The sequence below is a fragment of the Passer montanus genome, unplaced genomic scaffold, assembly GCF_014805655.1.
Source record: "Passer montanus isolate IOZ18808 unplaced genomic scaffold, ASM1480565v1 scaffold112, whole genome shotgun sequence".
NCBI classification, from domain to species: Eukaryota; Metazoa; Chordata; class Aves; order Passeriformes; family Passeridae; genus Passer; species Passer montanus.
In genome coordinates, this window is record NW_024357836.1 from 1180741 (window position 1) to 1203817 (window position 23077).

General features: G+C 68.2%; 3 protein-coding genes across 3 annotated transcripts; 1 reads left to right on the forward strand and 2 right to left on the reverse strand.

Moving 5' to 3' along the window:
* Positions 1-361: 361 nt before the first annotated feature.
* Positions 362-3251, forward strand: LOC120513495 (granzyme M-like). The gene is made up of 5 exons (XM_039733001.1): positions 362-1042; positions 1136-1280; positions 1597-1854; positions 1988-2205; positions 3116-3251. Exons 1-5 carry the CDS (start codon positions 501-503, stop codon positions 3147-3149), a joined length of 1197 nt encoding a protein of 398 aa, XP_039588935.1. The 5' UTR covers positions 362-500; the 3' UTR covers positions 3150-3251.
* On the reverse strand, positions 2191-17589 carry APC2 (APC regulator of WNT signaling pathway 2). The gene is made up of 15 exons (XM_039732933.1): positions 17471-17589; positions 14193-14351; positions 14022-14112; positions 13795-13948; positions 13198-13306; positions 13007-13120; positions 12636-12713; positions 11417-11497; positions 10960-11341; positions 10779-10874; positions 10544-10683; positions 10051-10128; positions 9852-9968; positions 9506-9720; positions 2191-9146 (listed from the first exon to the last, which is right to left on the reverse strand). Exons 2-15 carry the CDS (start codon positions 14331-14333, stop codon positions 3770-3772), a joined length of 7173 nt encoding a protein of 2390 aa, XP_039588867.1. The 5' UTR covers positions 14334-14351; positions 17471-17589; the 3' UTR covers positions 2191-3769.
* Positions 17590-19411: 1822 nt separating this feature from the next.
* On the reverse strand, positions 19412-23022 carry RPS15 (ribosomal protein S15). The gene is made up of 4 exons (XM_039733070.1): positions 22957-23022; positions 22623-22708; positions 20093-20327; positions 19412-19572 (listed from the first exon to the last, which is right to left on the reverse strand). Exons 1-4 carry the CDS (start codon positions 22957-22959, stop codon positions 19459-19461), a joined length of 438 nt encoding a protein of 145 aa, XP_039589004.1. The 5' UTR covers positions 22960-23022; the 3' UTR covers positions 19412-19458.
* Positions 23023-23077: the final 55 nt, after the last annotated feature.

The window sequence follows — 23077 nt, forward strand, 5'->3', positions numbered from 1 at the left end:
GTACTTCCCCGAGGATGACCACGTCGCCTCCCGCATCGCGGAGCGCCTGAGGCAGGAGGGCTTTCGGGGCTTCACCGAGCACCAGGACCAAGCGGCGGGGACATCCGTGGTCCAGACGGCCGTGCAGGTCATCGAGGCCAGCCGGGTGGCCATCCTGCTCCTCTCGGCCAAGTCCCTGGGCGACCGCTGGTGCCAGCGCGTGTCGCAGTGGAACCTGCTCCACGCCGTCCAGCAGCGCGGCCCCAGGGTGGTCCCCGTGTGCGTGGGGGTCAGCAGGGCCCAGGTGCCCCCGTTCCTGCAGCACCTCGTCCCGCTGGAATACCAGAACGAGTTCTTCTTCCAGCGGCTGCTGGCCAGCCTGAGGTCCCGCCCAAGGAGCGGGGCCAGGCGGGTCCCGCCCGCGGGGACAAACTGAGGGACCACCAGGGGCGCTGGGTCGGGGGCCAGCACCGTGCCGTGGTGTGAAAAACTGCCCTGCTTTGCTAATAAAGGCGGTGGGGATGGCTCACCCAGCGCTGCGGGCTGTCGCAAATGTCACAAACCCCCATTTCTGGGAGCTGAAGGTGTCGCTTTCTGCCTGCACCGCCGAGCGCTGGGGGGGCCGTGGGTGTTTCCCACCCCCACAGGTGCGACCTTGTGGGTGCTCCTTCCCCTTCCTGCCCCCCCCGAGCAGCATCCTCGCCCCGCTGCTGCCCTGCCCCGCTGTCACACTCCACCCGGGGCTCCTCCAGCTCGGCGGCTGCTCCGGGCGACGCAGAGAGAGCGGGATGGGGGCTCGGGGCTGCCTGGGGCCGCTGCTGCTGCTGCTGCTGCTGCCGCCCCTCCCGTGGGGCGAGCACCGCGCCGGCGGCTCCGGCGTGGGCCCGGAGTCACTGTCCGGGGACAGGAGCTGGCTCCAGCCGTCCATCATCGGGGGACGCGAGGCCGAGCCGCGCTCCCGGCCCTACATGGTGTCCCTGCAGTTCCGGGGGGTTCACGCCTGCGGGGCAGCGCTGCTGCAGCGGAGCTGGGCGCTGACGGCCGCGCACTGCCGGCCTCGGGGGTGAGTCCGGCACGGCCGCGCCCTGCCCGGGCAGGGGACGGGGCTCCGGGTGAGCGGCACCGGGCTGACCCCGCTGCCGGTGGGCTCGGGCAGGTCGTGGGACAAGGGGCGGCTGGTGGTGGGGCTGCACAAGTGGGAGAAGCGCGGGGCGAGCACGCAGACCTTCTCCATCCGGGCTGCCTGTCCCCACCCCGGCTACAACCGACGGACGATGGAGAACGACCTGCTCCTGCTGCAGGTGCGGCTCGGGCGGCGGGGAGGGCTCCGAGCGGGGCGGGAGCGGCGGCGGCGCCGGGAAGCGCGGCCGGGAAGGGCGAGGTGCTCGCGCGGGGTCGGTGCAGCTGCGCTCGCAGCCGGAGCGGGGTGACATTTCCTCTTCTCACCCCCGAGAGATTTCACACCCGGGTGTCATCTCCCCGCTCCCGCTGGCGCTGCACCGGCTCGGTGCTCCCCAGCCCCCCTGGGCTCCCCCTCAAACCCCCGCCTGCAGCATCGGGGGGCTCCCCGCCATCCCCTCTGCCCATGGGGGGTTGTGACGCCGCCACCGCCCGCAGCTGGACGGGAAGGTGACACTGAGCAGCACACGGCAGCTGATCCCGCTGGCGCGCCGGGAGCCGGCGCCGGGGGCGCGGTGCAGCGTGGCGGGCTGGGGGGTCGTGGACCGCCAGGGCCGGAGGCTGTCGCCCACCCTGCAGGAGCTGAACGTGACGGTGATGGACACGCGGATTTGCAACAACAGCCGCTTCTGGCGCGGCGAAATCGCCCCCGGCATGATCTGCTTCCACGGGCAGCGCGGCTCGGCCCCCGCCAAGGTGAGAGCCCGAGGGGTACAAAAACCCGAGCCCGGCTGCGGGGGGATGCTCGACCTGAGCTGGTGAGATGTTCTCCCGGCCATGGTGGGGGTCCCTGTCCCCTGGTGCACTCCCCGGTGTCACACCCCCCCAGGGTGACTCGGGGGGGCCGCTGGTGTGCGGGAAGCGGCCGGCGGTGGCCGGCGTGATGTCCTTCAGCAGCAAGAACGCCACCGACCCTTCCAAGCCCCCCGTGGCCACCTCGACCGTGAAGTACAAGAAATGGATCCAGAAAACGCTGCGGAGGGGCTGCGGATCCGGCCAGCCCAAACACACACGGGATAGAGCAAACACCCCTTCCTATTTACACAGGTTGGTTTTTAATTGGGAATACTGTCCAGAGTCTGGTAAAATAACATCCTCAGTACATAGATACAGTGACGGCGAGCGGAGCCCGGCGGGATTGTCGGTGGAGGAGGAGGAAGAGGGCGGTGGCTTGTAGCCGGGGGGCGATGCTGGCCCTCCTGCCACCCCTGCGCTCCCTTACAGCACTCGGGTGTGCTGCTCCTGGGGTTTTCCTGCTTTTCTTCACTCCCAGTCTCTGCTCCCTCCGTGCCGGCCACTTCCAGGGCAGGGGGGCTCCAGTGGGCACAGGGGTGTGCCCATCCCCACGACCCCCGTGCACATTCCTGGGGAGCCCCTGCATATCCCCATGGTCCTGGTGTCTCCCTGGCCCCACTGTGTGTCCCCAGTGCAGCCCAGAGCTCCTCACTGTGTCCCCACAGCCACCCAGGTGTGTCCCCTGCACATGTGCCCATAGCCCAGTGTCTGTCCCTACAGCCCCCCGTGGCACTGGGATGGGGGGGCTCAAAGGTCACCCCACCCAGGCAGGGAGTGATGGTGCAGGACTGGAGGTATCTGAGGGGTCTGGGACCACCTGGGTTGGGGGAACCACCTGGGTTGGGGGTCCCTCTGCAGCCCATCCCTGGGGCTGAGGCACTTCCCACACACCCCAAGGTTGGCACGTGGGCACAGCTGGCAGCAGGAGTGGGGATGTCCCCAGGGTTTTGGGGCTGGCAGGCCCCGTGCTCGTGGGCGTAATCCAGTCCTGGATGGATTCGTGTCCACATCCACAAGGACACACCAGGATCCTGCTGCCAGCCGAGGCTCTCCTGCCCTGGGGGTGGGAGGTTGGGGGGCTGTGGTGGAAGGTGAGGGACCCCAGACCCTTTCCTGGGGGTTGGGCATCCTGGTGCCAGCTCAGCACCCTGTCCCCTCCCAGAGCAGCCCCCCAGCCTGGTGACAGCACCGTGTGAGCAGTCCCTGGGATGAGCCCATCGGGACCCCAGCCACCCCCACGAGCCCTGCCCGGCTCCTCCTGCACCATTTCCTGCCACCCCCTCGGAGCAGCACAGGGCACCCTCAGCCATCAGGAACCTCCAGCAGGGGTTCTGATCCCCGAAACGGGTGTCCTGGTCCCCATCTCCCCCTCCAAATCCTCTCTTCTGTGTCCCTTCCCCGTTAATAAATGAGCCAGAGCTGGTGCCAGACGAGCAGGAGCGTGTGGGGTTTTCCTGGATGTGCTGTGTCAGCTCCACGGCCTGTGGGATCAGGCCCTGGCTCAGCCCCTGGGTGAGCAGGATGGGGACACATGGGGACACAGCCCCACTTCAGCTTGTCCCTGGGTGTCCATCAGTGGCAGGGGATGGTCCATGAGAACCAGCTCGGGCTGAACCCGGAACGTTCCCAGTTCTGTCCAGTCCTTGCTGCTGGGAACGGTGATGCTTCAGCACAGCAAGACCCCAGCCGGGGCCAGCAGCAGGGTGGGGTGACTCGCTGGTCCCCATCTGTCCCACATCCCCACGTGTGTCCCAAACACAGCCCCAGCCAGCTCCCGTGGGGCCGGGGGCGTCGCAGGACCCTCGCTGGGGCATCATCAAGCTTGGATTTTCTCCACCGCCTTGTCGGCCACCGCCGTCACCGCCATGGGGCTGGGGACGTAGTTGAAGGGGGTGACCCGGGCGGCCTTGCTGGGGGAGCCATGCCGGCTGCCGGGGAAGCTCCCGGCAGGCACCTCGTGCCCGAAGGAGATGGGCAGGGCGGCCTTGGCGGGCGCGGGGGCTTCGCCGTCGCCGGTGGCGCGGGGCTGCGGGGGTCCCTCGCGGCTCTCCAGCGTGGGAGAGGTGCTGGAGTTGGTCTTGGAGGTGGCGAAGTCCTCGGTCTGCACCACGGCGTCGCTGGTCTTCCTGGGCGTGCCGGGGGTGCCGGGGGGCTCCTCGTCGCCCGAGCCCGCCAGCGGCAGCGCGGAGGAGGGCAGCGTGCTCTTGAGGATGTGCGGGATGTCCTCGTCGCGGATCCTCCGCCACGTGCCCTTCATCACCACCACCGGCGGCTTTCCCGGCGGCGCCCCGGGAGCCGGCTCGTTCTGCCGCCGCCGCGCCGCCGCCTCGGAGCGCACGGAGGACGGGCTGGCCGCCCGCCGCGCCACGCTGATGTTGGGCGAGGACGAGTAGCGCTTGAAGGGCTCGGCCGCGGGCGCGCTGCTCTTCACCGGCAGCCGGGACGGGCTCTCGGAGCTGGTCCGGCGAGGCGGTTTGGCCCCGGCCGTGGCTTTGCCGCCGGGCTGGGCTCGGGGGGTGAGCGGCCGCTGGCCGGGGCTCGCCGGTTTGGCCGCCTTGAGCTCGTCGCAGCGGGAGGAGCAGAGGAACACGGCCGGGAGCGCGGCTCGGCTGCGCTGGGGGGAGCCCCGGCGGGGCAGCGAGGTGGCCGGCGGCGCCGGGGACAGGTCGGAGCGGTGGCGCAGCAGCAGGCTCGAGGATTCCTTGATGAAGGTGAGCTGGCGCAGGAAGCCGGAGCGGTCCGAGTCGCTCCCGCTGGAGCGGGCGGATGACATCCGCACCAGGTTGAGCCGGCTGCCCCCCGGCCCCCCGGGCCGAGCCTTGGAGCCATCGACCTGCTCCTCCAGCACCGGCATGGCCCCCCGGCCCGGCAGCACCTTCCTGCTGGGCTTCTGCATGAAGGGGATGCGCACGGGCGACTTCTGCGTCTTGGACTGCTTGGGAGCCGGGGATTTGGGGGCCGCGGCTCTGCCCGGGGGTCCCGGCGGGGAGGAGGAGCCGCTGGCCTTGCCCGGGGCCGGGCCCCCCTGTTTGGTGACCTGGGAGGGCGACGGCAGCTTCTTGGGGGCGTGCTGGGAGGGCGTGGAGGTGCGGGAGGAGCCCGAGGAGGGGGGGCCCTTGCCGATGCGGGCGGGCGGGGTCGTGCTCCTCTTGGGCAGCGCCAGCTCCCCGCTGTCGGGGGCTTTGCCCAGCCGGTGCAGGCTCCGCGAGCGCTGCTGGCTCAGCGAGAGGTTCTTGGCCGGCGGCGCCTCGGCCTTGGCCGCGGGGGTCTTCTTCGGGGTGGCCCGTGGGCTGGGGGCGTCTTTGGCCAGGCTGGGCATGTAGATGACGGTCCTGCCGCGGAAGACCACGGGCAGGTTGGGCACCGGCTTGGCGGGCGCCGGGCTCCGCTCCGCCCGGGAGCCGGCGCGGGCGGCGGGACGGGCACCGGCCGCGTCCTTGCGCTCCGGGCGGCCCTTGCTGTGCTCCCTCCTCGCTGGCTCCCGGCCGGAGGCGCTGCCGGGCCGCTGCTTGTCCTGCCTGCCCAGGGAGAGCTGCAGCGTGGAGCCCACCGAGAGCCCCGACATGAAGGACAGGATGGAGTCGGACTCGGAGGAAGGCTCCCGGGACAGGGAGGCGGCAGCCTGGTGCAGCCAGGTGACGATGGAGTTGGCTCCCTCCTGGATGGCTTGCCACTCCACGCTGTCCAGGTCGGATCCCCGGTCGGAGCCGGCGTCCTCCTCGGGGTGATGCCTGGCCTCGGCTTTCCTCTCCCTCCCTCCGGCACCCGGCTGCTTCTGATTCCTCTCCACCAGCCTGCGGCGAGCCGCGGGCCGCCGGCGCTTGGGCATGGCCGAGCCGATGCACTTCTGCAGCAGATCATCCTCCGAGTTGAGGCTGGGGGAGCTGGGCGAGCCCCCCTGCGCCTGCCCCACCGCGGCTGACCGCGGCCAGGCGGCTTTGCCGCAGGGCTGGCCCCGCTCCTCGCCCTCCGAGAGGTTGGCGTCGCTCAGGGAGCTCATGGAGGAGCTCAGGGAGTAGCACGGCGGCGTCTCGTCGGCGATCAGGTTGTTCTGAGGCTTCGTCTTGGCCGGACGGGAGCCGGGTTCGGGGTCTTTGTGCGGGACGGAGCCTCCCCAGCGCTCCCTCCGCGGCGCCCGGCCGGGCTGGGCTCTGCTGCCGGAGCCGTCCCTGCCCGCCTCGGGCAGCTCGTCCAAATCCGGGTCGTAGAAGCAGTAGACGGCTTCCTCGGTCGGCGTGGTGTGGCACAGCGACTGGAACACCACGCCGTCCTCCAGAGCCTCGTCCTTCCTCCCGGGGCCACCGCTGGCGCGGCCCACGCCCAGCTCCAGGCTGGCTGCGCCCTTCGCGAGGGTCTGGCCCCGCTTCCCCTCCGCGCGGCCCGGGCCCGCTCTGCCCTTCCCGGCGGAGCTGAGGCGGGCGGGGGCCGAGCTGCCCGAGGCGGCCCTGCGGGCCGGGATGGTGCCGGGCTGGCGGCGCCGCTCGGCCAGGGGATGCTCGGCCTCCTCGGCCGCCGGGTGCCGCAGGGTCTCGTCGCTCAGCGAGGCGGCGCTGGAGAAGTTGACGGGGGTCCCGTCGGCCGAGTCGGTGAAGGAGTCGTCGTCCTTGAAGAGGTCGCGGGCGGTGGCTCGCAGGTGCTTGGGGACGCCGGGGTGGGTGTGGGCCGGCACCAGCATGTACACGGGGACGTGCAGCGGCTTCTTGGTCTGCGGGTGCAGCACCTGCCCGGACAGCAGCGAGGTCTTGACCTTGCGGAAGCGGGAGGGCATGGCCGAGCTGATGCACTCCTTGAGGATCTCGATGTCGTCGTCGTCGGGGGGCTCGGGGCGCTCCGCCCTCCGCCGGCCCTCCAGGTACCGCTCCTCCCGCCGCTCCTCCCGCTTCTCGTGAGCCGCGAAGTTCAGGCTGTTCTTCTCCGGGAAGGTGGGGATCAGCTTGAGCTCCACGTCCTTCTGCACGTAGTGCTCGTGGAGGGGCAGGGCGCTCAGGCTGGAGGCGCACGAGAAGTTCTCGTTGGGTTTCTCCACCGTGAAGTAAACCATGGAGTCCAGGTCCTGGGGCAGCTGGAAGCGTTCCTTGAAGTCGGTGATCTCCATGAACTTCTTGACGTTGTTCTCCCACTGGATGTTGAACTGGCTGGTCTCCTTTTCTGGCTGGCAGCCCAGCTCGAAGAGCGGAGTCTTGCTGCGGCTGGGGGGCATGGTCTGCCCGGGGCTGTCGGGCAGCTCGCTGGGGCTGATGGTGCCGCTGATCATTTCGCTGCACGGGTCGCTCTGGATGGAGCTGGCGATGGAGGGGCTCTCGAAGCTGCCCAGGGAGCTGACGGAGCTGCAGCGGCTCATCACCAGCGGCGTCTCCTGGATGTAGTTCTCCGAGGAGCTGGAGGGCGTCAGGTCCTCCTGGCACGAGGGCGAGGCCTCCCGCAGGAAAACCTTGTCGCGCTTCGGGAAGGGGATGGTGATGGGCTGGGAGATCCCCAACGGCGTGGTGGGACCTGCATCCACCGCCTTCTCCTTCTCCTGCCTCCCGTCCTCCCCTTCTGCGTCCCCCTCCTCCATCTCCAGGATCTCCAGGGAGGAGTCGCTATCCAGGTCGTTCTCGCTGTGGCTCTGCCCGTCCAGCACGTTGTCTGCCGAGGACAGCGAGGACAGGGAGCTGCACCGGGAGAAGCAGATTGGGGTGTCCTCCACCGAGTACTTCTGCACCGACTCCTGCTCCGCCGAGGCCGGTGGCTGGGCCGGCAGCTTCTCCGGGATCTTGCTCAGGGGCTCGGCCGCCTGCAGCAGCGCCGGGGGGAGCCAGGCTTGCTTCCTGCCCAGGAGGGAGGGCTGGTGGCCAGCAGCCGTGCTGCTCTTGGCCAGGGTCTCAAGCATGGGGACGTGCTGGTAGGATGGAGAGAGCTTGATGGTGCGAACATGGGGGTCTGTGGGGGGCTTGGTGCCCACCTCCTTCTTCCACTCTGTCTCCTTCTCCGGCACCTTGGGGCTGGGGAACATCACCATCTTCTTGGCCCGTTCAGGCAGCTCCCGCTGCTCGGGTTTGTCTGGCTCGGCCGGCTCCCGTGCCGGGGGCTCGGCCCGCTCTGGTTTGCCCAGGATGCTCTTGAGGTCGAGCCTGCTGGGCCTCTTCTGGTAGCGCTGCAGCTCGTCCCGGTAGTCCAGGAAGGCGGCCCTGGGGCAGGGCTTCATGTGCTCCTTGGTGCAGTAGCCGTCGCTGGTGCTGCCGCTGTTGAGGCTGTCGGTGGACAGGCTGGTGTAGGCCGTCTTCAGCCGCAGCAGGGTGTGCGCCCGGCTCAGGCTCTCCCGCTTGGCGAAGCCGCCGGCGTCCGACAGCCGGCACGGCGAGCAGGACTGGGCGCGCGCCTCGTGCCCGTCCTCGGGGCCGTACTGCCAGTCCAGGCAGTGGTCCTCGGAGCTGAGGCTGAAGCTGTCGTCCGAGGAGTTGTGCATGGTGGAGATGTCCTCCACCAGCTTGTCGATCTTGGCCACCGTGCTGGAGATCTTGTTGGCCAGCTTCTCGGCGGCCAGCGAGACGTCGTCCTCCGGCAGCGGCGGCTTCCTGGGCTCGGCCGCCTTCCCGCTGCCATCCTTCTCCGGCTCCGGGCAGCGCCGCTGAGCCAGCACCCGCGGCAGCGCCTGGCCCTGCAGGAAGGAGGAGTTGAGGAACATGGAGAGGACGGAGGCGCTGGCCGTCTCCACGCCGGTGGAGATGTTGGGCACCTCGTCGTCATCGAAGCAGCCGGAGTCGGAGGCGTAGTCCTTCACCAGGCTCTCCATGTGCCGCATCGGCTTCTTGGCGCTCTGGCCCTTCAGGCTCTGCTTCTCCATGGTGTCGAAGGTCTCAGCCAGGTGTTTGGCGTCCAGCTCGGCCTCCAGCGCCTTCTGCTTGCGCATGTAGAGCGAGGGCATGCAGGAGCCCGGCGACACCACGGCCGCGTCCTTGTACTTGGGGGGCCGGTTGGTGAGGAGGTTGCGCAGCGCGGCCGCGCTGCCCATGGCGATCATCTTGTGCTTGGAGTGGATGAGGTTGCGCAGCATGCTGACCGCCCCCAGGTCCCACAGCAGCTCCTGGTCGCGGGGGCTGCGGGCTGACAGGTTCCAGAGGGTGCCGCAGGCGTTGCTGACGATGGTCAGGCTGTGCGAGCGCAGGTGCTGCAGCAGCGTCTGCAGGCAGTTGTGGTCCCGGAGCACCTGCCTGCGGGACAGAGGGCACCCCCCGGCCGTCAGGGTGGTCCTGGACCCTCTCTCTGCCCCATCCCAGGGGTGCAGGGTGACCCACCACCCCTGCCCAGCCATGACATCCCCCCAGTGCTGTCCCTGGGGTCTGCAGTGCCCCCCGATCCCGCAGCATCCCCCAACACCACCCTTGGTGCCCAGGGTCCCCCATCTCCATCCCCCTCGTTCCTGCAGCCGTATCATCCCCCAGTGCCATCCTGGGGTCCATGGAGCCCGGGTTCTCCCATTCCCATCCTCCCCCCAGCTATGGCACCCCCCAATGCCATCCCTAGGTCCGTGGTGCCCTCAGGTGAGGCCCCACCCCGCAGTGCCCCTCACCTGTAATCCTCCCGTGTGGCGACGAGGCTGGAGACGTTCCTGAGGATGCCACCGCCGCTCTCGATGATGGCCAGGGAGTTGCTCTGGCACTTGTAGGTGAGGGTGCTGACCAGGAAGCCCAGGGCCCCCTCCACCCCGCAGATGGCCGCCTTGTTCTCCGTGCTGTGCGCCGAGAGGTTCCACAGCGCGCTCAGGACGCTCTTCAGCGTCGACTCCTGCCCCGGGAGGGGACACACAACTCCTGTCAGCCCTGTCCTGTCACCCTGTGCCCGCTGTCACCCACCCCAGGGGGACACACAGCCCTGCCAGGTCTGTCTGTGCCCACTGTCACCCACGCCAGGCTCACCTTGCCGGCGTGCAGGGCGCAGCGCATCAGCCCGGTGACGCTGCCCACCTCCCGCAGCACCTTCTTGCTGTTGATGTCAGCACGCCAGGAGAGGTTCCTCAGGATGCTGGAGACCACCTGGAGAGGCAGACGGGGTGAGTGGGCACGGGGACAGTCCCCCTACCTGTCCCCCACCCCAGGGAGCCCCAGCAGCACCCACCTGGTGCAGCTCCTCGCTGTCGGAGCCCAGCTGGGCCACGATGGCCTCCATGCAGCCCCGGCGGGAGCACAGCGTGGCCTGGGGGAGGACGAGGGTGGTGAGGGTGACACTGTGACCCTGAGACCCTGCTGATGTCCCCGAGACCCTGCTGATGCCCCCCAGACCATGCTGATCCCCCCAGACCATGCTGATGTCCCCAGACCATGCTGATGTCCCCAAGACCCTGCTGACGCCCCCCAGACCATGCTGATGTCCCCAGACCATGCTGATCCCCCCAGACCATGCTGATGTCCCCCACACCCTGTTGGTGCCCCCCAGACCCAGCTGATCTCCCCCAAACCCAGCTGAACTCCCCCAAACCCAGCTGAACTCCCGCAAACCCAGCTGATGCTCCCCAAACCCAGCTGATCTCTCCCAGACCCTGCTGGTTCCCCCCAGACCCTGCTGGTTCCCCCCAGACCCTGCTGATCGCCCCCAAACTGCCTCCCCCCACCTTGTTGACCACGTCTCCGAAGGTGAGGTTGGTGAGGGCCATCCCCGCGTAGCGACGCAGCGCCAGGTTCAAGGGGTCGTTGGTCATCTTGTGCATCTCGTAGTCCACCTGCAGCAGCTCGGCCACGGCCTGCAGCCCACCTGTGGGGCGGGGCAGGGGTCATTTGGGGTTCCCCCACCTCCAGCAGCCCCTCTGGGCGCGGTGCAGAGGGAAGGAGCCCCCTCCCCGCGCTCACCCAGCTCGTTCATGGCCCGCCGGTACTCCTCGTCGAAGGACAGCTTCATGATGGCACAGGTGGCCTGGCAGATCTGGGGCTCGATGGGCACCGGCACTGCGGGGGGATGAGGGTCAGTCCCCCGTGGCACACACGATGCTCCCAGCCCCTCCCAGCTGGCGTGGCCCCGTCCTGCCCATACCAGCACCCTCGGGGCCCCGTGCCCCGTCCCGGCTCTGCATCTGCAGCCAGTCCCAGCAGGTCTCCGAGTAGGAGCGGATCTGCTCCAGCACGTGCAGCACCCTCATCTCCTTCTTGGCCTGGCCCTCGTCGGGCTGGGAGAAGACGATGTTGTGCAGGGCGGCGTTGGCTCTCATGCGGGCGTCCTTGGCGCCCGTGGGGCTCTCGGGGGGCCCCGGCTCCCCGTCGGAGTCGTGCAGGATCTGGATGAGCAGCGGCAGGCAGCCCGACTTGCGCATGGCCAGGCAGCTCTCCTGCGAGCTGGACATGGCCAGCAGCGTGCGGGACATGTCCTCCTTGTCCCGCGTGGCCAGCATGGACAGCAGCCAGAACACCACCTCCACCTGCGGGGGCACACGGGGTCACGCTCAGCCCCGCCGCGGGCTCGGCCCGGCCCGGCTCCGGCCGCTGCCCCTCACCTTGGTGTTGCCGCCCTCCTCGGGGTGGGTCGGGGGGTCCAGGCTGCCGTCCCCCTCCATGCCCGGGGCCTTCCCGCAGAGCTGCAGAGGAGGGGGCAGCTTGGGGGGGGCTGCATTGCAATGCCCTCCCCCCCCCGTGCCCAGCCCCTCCCCACTCTCCTGCCACCCCCAGCCGTTGCTTCCGTCAGTGCCAGGGCTGCGTTTTTCTGTGTTTTTGTTGTTTTAAGTTAAATCGGGGATGATTGGGATGGGGCGGCTGCTGCAGGCTCAGGGACGGGAGAGCGTGGGTGGGAGTGGGGAGGGGGCTGGGGCTGAGCCTGGGGAGGGATGGAGGGGCTGGAAACGGGGGCTGAGAGGAGCTGGGGGTGTCTGGGGGTGACGGCAGCTGTGGGCGTTGCCACGTGGGGCTGTGGGTGACAGTGACAGTGGGACAATGACAGTGGTGAGGCTGTGGGTGCCAGTGGGACCATGTGGATGGCAGCCTGTGATGGTGGCAATGGCAGGGCTGTGGGTGACAGTGGGACAACGACAGCCTGTGATGGTGACAGTGGCAGGGCTGTGGGTGACAGTGGGCCTGTGACAGTGGTGAGGCTGTGGGTGCCAGTGGGACCATGTGGATGGCAGCCTGTGATGGTGACAGTGGCAGGGCTGTGGGTGACACTGGGACAGTGGTGATGGCAGCCTGTGATGGTGGCAATGGCAGGGCTGTGGGTGACAGTGGGACTGTGACAGTGGTGAGGCTGTGGGTGACACTGGGACAATGGCAGCCCACGATGGTGACAGTGGCAGGGCTGTGGGTGGCACTGGGCCCGTGGCAATGGTGGGCAGTGGGTGACAGCGTGGCGATGGTGATGGCAGCCCATGACGATGATGATGGCGGTGGAGCTGTGGGTGACAGTGGGACAATGACAGTGGCAGGGCAGTGGGTGACACTGGGGCCATGTCGATGGCAGCCCGTGGTGCTGGCGATGACGATGACGATGGCAGGCTGCCCACCCTGGTGTCCCTGTTGGCGGCAGATGCCGCGGGAGCCCCCGCCCGCCCGCCCGCCGTGGCCTACTTCTGGTCTCCATGGCAACTGCCCATTTCACGGTGCCCGAGCCACACAAAGTCCTGGCTGTGCCGGTGGGGACAGCGCGGGGGGGCCGTGCTGGCCCCCTCCTCCACCCTTCCCGGCCCCGGGGCCCCGCAGGGACCGGGGACGCCCCGGCCCCGCTACCTGCGGCTCCGGCTGCTGCGCCTTGTCCTGCGCCTCCATCAGCTCCTTGTCGATCTGCTCCAGCCGGGACGCGCGGATCTGGGGGGCACAGAGAGGGCTGGGACCCCCGGAGCACGGGAAAGGGGAGGGAGGGGTGTAGGGGTGCGAGGAACGGGGTGTGAGGAGCTGGAGTGGGGTGTGAGGAGCTGGTGTGGGGTGTGAGGAGCTGGAGTGCGGTGTGAGGAGCTGGAGTGGGGTGTCAGCAGCTGAAGTAGGGTGTGAGGAGCTGGTGCAGGGCTCCCAGAGCTGCTTGTGAGGGTACCCAGAGTTGAGCCCATCACTCTGGAGCCCCCCAGAAGTGGAGCAGCAGGAGCTGGGGGTGAAGGACCCACCTGTGCCCGCTGCACCATCTCGTCGGCCGTGCCGAAGCGCTCCTCCATCAGCGAGCGGATGTGCTGCGCCTCGAACTGCAGCTGCTGCCGGATCAGATCCATCTGCATGGAGAACTGCACAGGGGCTGCCGTGAGCGGGGTCCAGGCAGCTCCCCAGGGCCTCGGGGGGGACAGGGGTGCCCCCCACTCACCGTCTCCACGTGGGGCAGCTCGTCCAGGCGCGTGGCCAGGCTCTGCAGCTGGGCGTAGTACCAGACCTTCTCCTTCTCCTCCTTCTCGATCTCCCCCAGCAGGAAACACCTGCGGGAGGGGAGGACCCCGTGAGCACAGCCCCGGGCACCCCCCGGTAGGAGTGAGCCCCTCAATGACAGAGTGGCAAAGCTGGCCTTTGTCCCCCAGAAAAGGAAAGAAGCCCAGAAGTTTCTCTCAACGATTAGGTGAAAAGCCACCTCAGGGGCTTCACCAAAAACTCGGGGTCATCTAATTGGATAGAAGCCAAAAAGCCCCTCTTGAACCATCAGGTAGAAGAGAACAAAAGAACTAAAGTGCTTTTGTGAGGTGTTTTTACCAGGAGCAGACCTCTGGCTCGAGTTTTCCTGTTTGTTATTTCGCCTTTTATTAAAACTTTTTTGTTTCCAACACTGCAGCAGAACTCATCCTGCTTATTTTATGCCCCCAAAATAATAGCTGAGCTATCCTTGGGTGTATTATATTTCTTTTGAGAGCTTATGAGACCCAAGAAAAAGAAACGTGACACCCCCCAGCCCGTTTGATCCCCAGCCCATCACCTCTCCCGGTCCAGCTCCTCCAGCATGCGGAAGGTGGCCCTGCCCAGCTCGCCGGGGCCGGGGCCGGGCGGGCTCTCCTCGGCCCCGCGCCCGCCGCTCGCCGCCTCCGGGGCGAACTTGAGGTTGTAGAGGCTGGTGATGTCCATCTGCAGGGCTGGGGAGGGGGACAGCGGTGTCAGGGCGCGCCTGGCGGGGTGTCCCCCTGCCCACCCTGCGCCCGTGCCCACCTTTGAGCTGGTCCAGCACCTCGGTCTGCCCCGAGGACACCATGACCCGGGCCTCCTGCTCCAGCTTGCCCTGGAGGTGCTTCAGGACCTCCTGGAACAGGGGTGGAGCCGTTGAGGATGGGGAGACGTGCATGGAACCCCCCCATTTCGGGGTCTGTGCCCTGTCCCCACCTTCATGTCCGAGGTCTCATTTTCCAGCTTGGAGAGGTGGTTGGAGTTGTCCTCCAGCTCCCGCCGGAGGTGGCTGTTCTCCTTCTTCAGCGCCTCCACCTGCCGCACCAGCTGGTCGTACGAGGCGATGGAGCCGGACATCTTCACCTCCTGCAGCGCCTGCGGGGGGGTTTGGGGGTGGGCAGCGCCCGGGGGGCTCCGCGGCACCCCACAGCCCCCCGGGACCCCCCTGGGCACCCCAGCGCCCGCCCCCCCCGAGCCCTGGCACAGCCGGTGCCCCCAAACTGCCACACGCGGGAGGGGGGGCCGGGGACCCCTCGCAGCCCCCCCAGAGGGTCGTGCAGGCAGCGGGACCCCGACAGCACCACGTGTGAGCGGGGGGAGCCGGCAATGGGGGGCGATGGGGCTCCCCCCTCCCCTAGGCCGCCCCCACCCCACATCCCCCACCACAGCGGGTCAGGGGGGGCAGCGATCGCCCCCCCCACCGGCTGTGACACCCCCAAATCCGCCCACGGCGGCTCCCTGGGGCCCTTCTGCTTCCGCCAGTCCTTCTGGGTGCCCCAGCGCCCCCTCCCAGCACAGAGGCCCCACCCGGCAGTGCTGGGACCCAGCAACCCCCAGAGCCCCCCCTCGATGTCCTTCACACCCCCAGGAGCCATCCCGGACCCCCAAACTGCTCCTGCACCCCACACCCTGCCCCAGGGTGCCCCCCGCCCAGAGCTGCCCGTGCTTCCCAGGGGAGACAAAGACCCCCAGGGTGTCAAACCCCCCCCCGGCTGCCGAAAACTCCCCCCGGGAGAGAAATAACCTCGGGCAGAGGAAATGGGGGGCAGAGGAAGGGAAATGCAGGGATGGGGGAATGGGGAATGAAGGGAGAGGGATGGGGGAATGCAGGTGAGGGGTGCGGGAATGGGGAATGCAGGGAGAGGGGAATGGGGGATGAAGGGAGAGGGGAATGAGGGATGAAGGGAGAGGGGAATGGGGAATGGGAATGCAGGGATGGGGGAATGGGGGATGAAGGGAGAGGGATGGGGGAATGCAGGGAGAGGGGAATGGGGAATGAAGGGAGAGGGGAATGAGGGATGCAGGGAGAGGGGTGTGGGAACAGGAAATGCAGGCAGAGGGATGCAGGAATGGGGAATGCAGGTGAGGGGTGGGGGATGATGGGTGCAGGACACGGAATGTGGGATGCGGGGTGAGGGGTGGGGGATGTGGAAGGGAGGACGCCGCAGGAGGGAGTGGGGTGATGGATGCGGGATAATGGATGCGGGATGCGGGATAGGGGATGCGGGAGGAGCACGGCCTGCCGTTGCTATGGCGACAGTGATGGGGGAGCACAGGCGGTTCCCGGCCCTTGCTGAGGACTCAGACGTGGAGGATGGGGGTGTTCAGCCCTGTCGGGGATAATGGGGGCCGGGGGCTTCCATTCCTCCAGGGGAACACGTTCCCCCCTCCCCAGCACCCCAAACCTCTGGGTACCCACCCAGCTGCTCAGCCAGGGCCCCTCCCCTGGGGACCCCCACCCTGTAGGAACCCGGGGTGCTCGGGCTGCCCTCCCGGGGGGGGTCAGGGCGGGGATATTCGGGGGGTTGATGGAGGTGGGGCTGAGCTCTGCTGCCCCCGGTTCCTGGCAGGGCCGCAGCGGCGCCGGGAACTGCAGCGTGCGGGGAGGGGCCGGGGCCGCACCTGCATCCAGGGAGCGCCGAGACAGCGGGAAAGGGGGGCCGGGGCTGCGGGAAAGGGGGGCCGGGGCTGCAGCTCCATTCCAGCACCGTGATGGTCACTGTCCCACAGGACCTTGTGTCCCCCCACGGGCTGGATCCCAGGCAGGACCCCGGGGTGATGTGAAGGCTCAGGGTCCTGGGTGTGTCTCCTCCTGTCCCCAAAATCTGCCTCTCTCTGCTGAGGGCACCCCAGGACTGGCCGAGGCCGCTGGTGGGGCCTGGATCCATCCAGCAATTTCCTGGCAGGGCAGATGCTGCCGCAGATGAAGCAGCAGCTGCGCTGCCCAGCACACCCTGCTGCCCTCCACGCTGCCCAGGTTGATCTCTGCCCACTCCAGTGCCCATCCCAGTGCCCACCCCAATGCCCACAGTGCCCAGTGCCCGCCCCAGTGCCTGCAGCACTCAGTGCCCACCCCACTGCCCACCACCCCACCATCCTCTGTTCACCACCGCAGTGCCTTGCCCACACATGTGATGCCACCTTGGCCTGGGCAGGGCCTGGGGAGCCCTGGGGGTACCCCAAGCTCCCTGCACCCCGCGCTCACTCCAGCCTGGCAGCAGCTCTGCGGGCAGGGCTGGGGACAGGCACTGCAGCCACATCGCCAAAGGCACAGCTGAGCCCCGGCTGCGGCTCCTGCAGCCCCCAGGGACATTAAACAAACAGCGTGTTGTCACCAGCCCGGCCTGATCGACCCGGCCCCGGGGACCCCCGACCACAGCAAACCCCCCCCGGGGAGCACAGACCCCCCCAGCTCGACCCTGCACACGTGGGGGCCCACGCGGGGCACGGGAATTTGGGACCCATCACCCTCTCCTCACACAGCTCCTGCACACACACAGGGACATCGTGGCCTGGGGGGGATGTGGGGCCCTGGTGGGGTCCCCAACACGGCCAGCACAGCCCCCTCACAATGCAGGGCCCCCCTTTTCCACCCCACACCCCAGGAGCCAGCGGGGTGCAGCCACCTCCACCCCCATCCGGGGTGACTGGGGACACCCCTGCTTGGGGACACTGGGACCCTTGGGGTGCCCCCCGGGTGGGGTTGACGTGCTGGTTTAGAGGCCGAGGATTTTGAGGGACCATTTTGGGAGGTGGATTTGGGCTGTGGGTTGGTGGGGAGGGTTTGGGGCGCTGGTTTGGGTGAGGTTTTGGGGCTCCAAGTGCCGGGCTCAGCCGCAATGCCCGGCCCAGCCGTGCTGGGGGAGCACCGGGAGGGGGGGTCTGCAGGGAGCCGAGCTCGCATCGAGGCGGGGGGAGCTGCTGTCACCCCGGGAACGACCCCCCTGCCTCGCCCGCAGGATGGGGATGGGATGGGGGTGAAGGTGAGAATGGGGAAGGGGATGCTGCGCCCTCTTCCCCCCCTCCCGCGGACTCCCCGCCGAGCCCCGGCATTGTCCGGCCTTTGTTCCCGCAGGATGCGGGGGATAAACGCTGCCCGACCCTCCCGATTCCCCCCGAACCCCCCGATCCGCCCTGCACCCTCCTGCCCCCCAATATCCCCCCGATCCCGGGACCCGCGGGGGGCTCGGGGTGCGGGGCAGGTGCGGCCGTACCTCATCCCCGGCGGTGCGGAGCCGTGCGGGGCGGTGCGGAGCGGTGCGGAGCTGGGCGAGGCTCCGGCGCGGCCCCGAGCAGCCGCATCCCGCCCCCGCCCCCCCGCTCCCGGTCGGGATTTTCCAGCGGCGCCGCCGCCGTTAGAGGGCGGCACCGGGGGCTCCCCGCGCCCCCCCGGCCGGTGCCGGGCGGGGGGAGACGGGACCCCCCGGGAGGGCTCCGTTCCCCTCCATCCGCCTCTTTTCCAGCCTCCGCAAAAACGCCGGGATCTGCCCCGTCCCCCTGTCCCGGAGCGCACCTGCCGCTCCCGACCGGACCGGTCCCTCCACACCGAGCCTGGCCCCTCAAACCGGACCGGTCCCTCCAGACCGAGCCGGCCCTGCCAGACCGAGTCTGGCCCCTCAAACCGGACCGGTCCCTCCAGACCGAACCGGCCCTCCCGACCGGATCTGTCCCCCGCCAGCCGCCCGGTGCCACCCCCGTGTCCTTGGGGACACAGCCAAGGTGCAGCAGCACCGGCTGAGCGCCGGGGTCCCCCCCGGGATGAGCGGGACCCTCATGACGACCCCTCTGCAGCCGATCCCTCCCGTGACCATGGCTTCTGCCGTGTGCTCAGGCCAGTCACCCACCGAGGTCACTGCCACCCACCGAGGTCACTGCCACCCACCTCGCAGCTGGGGCATCCTGGCCCTCCAGGCATCCCCAGGGGCTGTCACCACACGGCCCCAGCAGGCAGCCAAGGTGCAGCAGCACCGGCTGAGCGCCGGGGTCCCCCCCGGGATGAGCGGGACCCTCATGACGACCCCTCTGCAGCCGATCCCTCCCGTGACCATGGCTTCTGCCGTGTGCTCAGGCCACTGCCACCCACCGAGGCCACTGCCACCCACCGAGGTCACTGCCACCCACCGAGGTCACTGCCACCCACCGAGGTCACTGTCACCCACCTCGCAGCTGGGGCATCCTGGCCCTCCAGGCATCCCCAGGGGCTGTCACCACACGGCCCCAGCAGGACAGTGACCAGGACAGTGACCAGGACATTGACAGCCCAGGACAGTGACCCAGCAGGACAGTGACCTCAGCCCTCTTGTCCCTGCTGCCACCAGCGAGGGTGGGAGCAGGACTCTCAAGGTGACATTGCTGGAACAAAAAGGGACCCTGAGCCCGGGGACATTCCCTGAAGGACAAACAGCCCTGGCACCACCGGCCACAGGAATGGGGTGTGGAGGGTGTGAGATTCAAAGAGCTGGAGCTGGGCCCCGAGGGACCCCTGAGCAGTCCCCAAGGGACCCCAGCCAGCAGCAAGGACAAGGCAGGACCACCTTGGGGACAAATGTCCCTCTCCACTGATGGCTTCACCAAGGGACTTGGCGCTGGGTTCATTTGGCTCAGTTGAGGGACAAACCAGATCATCCACCTGGGGTGAACTCCTGATGTCCTCCTCCTTTCCATCATCACCCCTGAGCTTCCCCAAAACACATCCCTCCTCCCAGCCTGAGCTGCAAACACTCCATTCACCCCCCACCCCAGTCCACTCTGTGATCCCTGTCACCAAAAGCCTTTGGGTTCCCAAATTAAGGACAAGAAAATAAGTTTGGGGTTTTGACATCCTGTGATGGGCTGTGGCAGCTTCTCCTGGGACTCAGGCTGGTTCTGAGCCTGGGAACCCCCCCTGCCTTCCCCCACTTCCACAGTTCCGCATTCCCAGTATTTATATTAACAAATAAAGTTAAATACATGGAAATGCTGTAAATTAAAGTGCCATTCCCCACTTCCCAGTGAAGAACAAGGAATTTAATTCATTCACTAAACCCACATGAAGGTGCTTTGTTTGCTGCAGGTGCTGACAGAAATCAGTGCCAAAAATCCTGGCAACACTCAGCGAAACATCCAATGACAGCACACCCCAGCCCTCCCCGGGAATGCAGAGGCAGGAGACAGGATCCAGGTGGAAATTCTTTATTTACACTGCAGGAGGCTCCTCCCGGAGTTACTTGAGCGGGATGAAGCGGGAGGAGTGGGTGGCACCGATGCCAGGCCTGCCGTGCTTCACCGGTTTGTACGTGATGGAGAACTCGCCCAGGTAGTGGCCGATCATCTCGGGCTGCAAGGGCAGAGATCCGTGCTGGGGACAGAGCCGGGGGCACGGGGACATCCCCCTGCCATCCCAGGGCTGCCAGGAGCCTGGCACAGCCGGTTTTTCCAGCCCGGCTCCTCCCCATGTGCCGTGATGGAGCCAAGAGGGGCATTTGTGCCCTTCCAGGTGGGACTGAATGCCAGGCAGGAGCAAGAAATGGCATTTAATCCCACTGGTGGTATCTAGTGACAGCACCCCCGGGTAATTCCACTCCTGGGAAAGCTCAGGGATCTGTTTCACCCCGAAGCAGGGCTGGCAGGCTGGGAGCCACCCTGAGCACATGGATCACTCCACAGCTGCTTCAGAGCCACACTGAGACCCCTCTGCAAGCTGCCCTCCCTGGGATGACACCTCCAGGTGTCCCTCTGAGCCAACCCTGCTCAGAGGAGGAGCCTGGACCCCCCCAGGCACAGGGAATGAGGATTTACAGAGTTCCAAGTGCAGACACCGGGCTCAGTGCCAGCGCCACCGCCAGGCCCCAGCTCACCTTGATCTCCACCTGGTTGAAGGTCTTGCCGTTGTAGACGCCCACCATGCTGCCCACCATCTCGGGCAGGATGATCATGTCCCTCAGGTGGGTCTTCACCACCTCGGGCTTCTCCATGGGCGGCGCCTCCTTCTTGGCCTTGCGCAGGCGCTTGAGCAGCGAGTGCTGCTTGCGCCGCAGGCCGCGGTTCAGGCGGCGCCGCTGCCGCGCGCTGTACAGCTGCATCAGCTGCTCGCTGCGGGACACGGGGCTCAGGGACAGCCCGGGACCCCGGACACGGCCCGGGACCCCGGACACAGCCCGGGACCCCCGACACAGCCCGGGACCCCCGACACAGCCCGGGACCCCGGACACAGCCCAGGGACCCCAGACACAGCCTGGGGACAGCCCTGGGGACCCCTAACCCAGCCTGGGAACAGCCCAGGGACCCCGGACACAGCCCGGGACCCCAGACACAGCCCGGGACCCCGGACACGGCCCGGGACCCCCAACACAGCCCGGGACCCCAGACACAGCCCAGGGACCCCGGACACAGCCCGGGACCCCAAACACAGCCCGGGACCCCCGACACAGCCCGGACCCCCAGCACCGCCGCGGACCCCAGGAACAGCCCAGGGACCCCAGACACAGCCCGGGACCCCAGACACAGCCCGGGACCCCGGACACAGCCCGGGACCCCGGACACAGCCCGGGACCCCCGACACAGCCCGGGACCCCGGACACAGCCTGGGGACAGCCCCAGGGACCCCGGACACAGCCTGGGAACCCCAAACACAGCCTGGGGACAGCCCCAAACACAGCCCCGGGGTCAGCCCCAAGACCCCTAACACAGCCCGGGGAGAGCCCTGGGACCCCCAAACCCAGCCTGGGGAACAGCCCAGGGACCCCCAACACAGCCCAGGGACCCCTAACCCAGCCCAGGGACCCCAAACACATCCTGGGGACCCCAAACACAGCCTGGGAACTGCCCCGGGACTCCAAACAGCCCCCGGACCCTAAACACAGCCCCGGGGACCCCTAACCCAGCCCCAGGACCCCAAACACAGCCCAGGGAACGGCCCAGGGACCCCAAACACAGCCCAGGGACCCCAAACACAGCCTGGGGAATGGCCCAGGGACCCCAAACATAGCCTGGAGAACAGCTCAGGGACCTCTAACCCAGCCCAGGAACCCCAAACACAGCCTGGGGACAGCCCCGGGGCCCAAACACAGCCTGGGGACTGCCCCGGGACTCCAAACAGCCCCCGGACCCTAAACACAGCCCCGGGGACCCCTAACCCAGCCCCAGGACCCCAAACACAGCCCAGGGAACGGCCCAGGGACCCCAAACACAGCCTGGAGAGAGCCCACGGACCCCCTAACCCAGCCTGGGAACAGCCCAGGGACCCCTAACCCAGCCTGGGAACAGCCCTGGGGACCCCAAACACAGCCCCGGGACAGCCCCAAACACAGCCCAGGGAACGGCCCAGGGACCCCAAACACAGCCTGGGAATGCCCCGGGACTCCAAACAGCCCCCGGACCCTAAACACAGCCCCGGGGACCCCTAACCCAGCCCCAGGACCCCAAACACAGCCCAGGGAACGGCCCAGGGACCCCAAACACAGCCTGGAGAGAGCCCACGGACCCCCTAACCCAGCCTGGGAACAGCCCAGGGACCCCAAACACAGCCTGGGAACAGCCCCAGGACCCCAAACACAGCCCGGGGAATGGCCCAGGGACCCCAAACACAGCCTGAGGAGAGCCCAGGGACCCCAAACACAGCCTGGGAACAGCCCCAGGACCCCAAACACAGCCCGGGGACCCCTAACCCAGCTTGGGGAACGGCCCAGGGACCCCTAACCCAGCCTGGGGGGAGCCCAGAGATGCCAAACCCAGCTTGAGGACAGCCCTGGGACCCCAAACACAGCCCGGGGACTCCTAACCCAGCCTGAGGAATGGCCCAGGGACCCCAAACCAAGCTTGAGAACAGCCCCGGGACCCCAAACCCAGCCTGGGGAATGGCCCAGGGACCCCAAACCCAGCCCAGGGACACCCCAACCCAGCCTGGGCTGCTGCCTGAGGAGAGCTCAGAGACCCCAGAGCCACAGAAGTGCCAGGCACAGCCCCAGGAGACAGCCAGGGACCCCGAACTGAGCCTGGGGAACATCCCAGGGACACCCCCCGGGACCCCAAACCCAGCCTGGGGTACGTCCTGGAGACCCCCAAAGGTCAAGGCGAGCCGGGGTACAGCCCCGCGGACACCCCAAAGTCTGTGTCCCCCAGCCTGAGATGGGGTACACAGCAGGGAGACCCCCAGGGACCCCAAAGTAACAGCGTTACCCCAAGAGAGCCCGGGGACCCCAGACCCTCAGCATCACCCGAACCGAGCCGGGAGCAGGCCGGGCACCCCACGGTGACGGTGTCACCCATTGAGGGACTTCAAACAGCCCAAAAAGCGGCTGTGGAACACCCAAGCCCCGTTACGGCCGGGACTGGAACACAACCGGCTCCCCGAACCCCGAACCCCGCGCGGGCGCCCCCCGCCCTTACTAGGACATGTCGAGCAGCTGGTCCAGGTCCACCCCGCGGTAGGTGAACTTGCGGAAGGTTCGCTTCTTCTTCTGCTCCACCTCCGCCTGCAGCGGGACAGGGGGGTCGGGTCAGGGCAGGGAACCGGGGGATCCGAGGGGCGCCCAGGCCGCTTCCTCCCCTCAGCCCCGCTCCCGCCGGCCGCGGAGCCCACGGCCCCCGCAGCGCCCCGCTGAGGCCCATTCCCCGTCCCCCAGGGAAGCCCCGAGCCCCGCGCGGCGCCGCCGCGGCGGGTGAAGCGCGGATGGCGGCGGATGGAGCCCGATGGCGCCGGCGGCGCCTCCCCCGCACCCACCATCTTGGCCGGGGCTGCTCGGAAAGGCCGGGCCCGCGCCGGAAGCGGCGGATCTCGCGAGAGCGGCGCGGGCGGAGAAGCCGCGGCCGGGCAGCGCTTCCGCCCTCACTGCCCTTAAAGG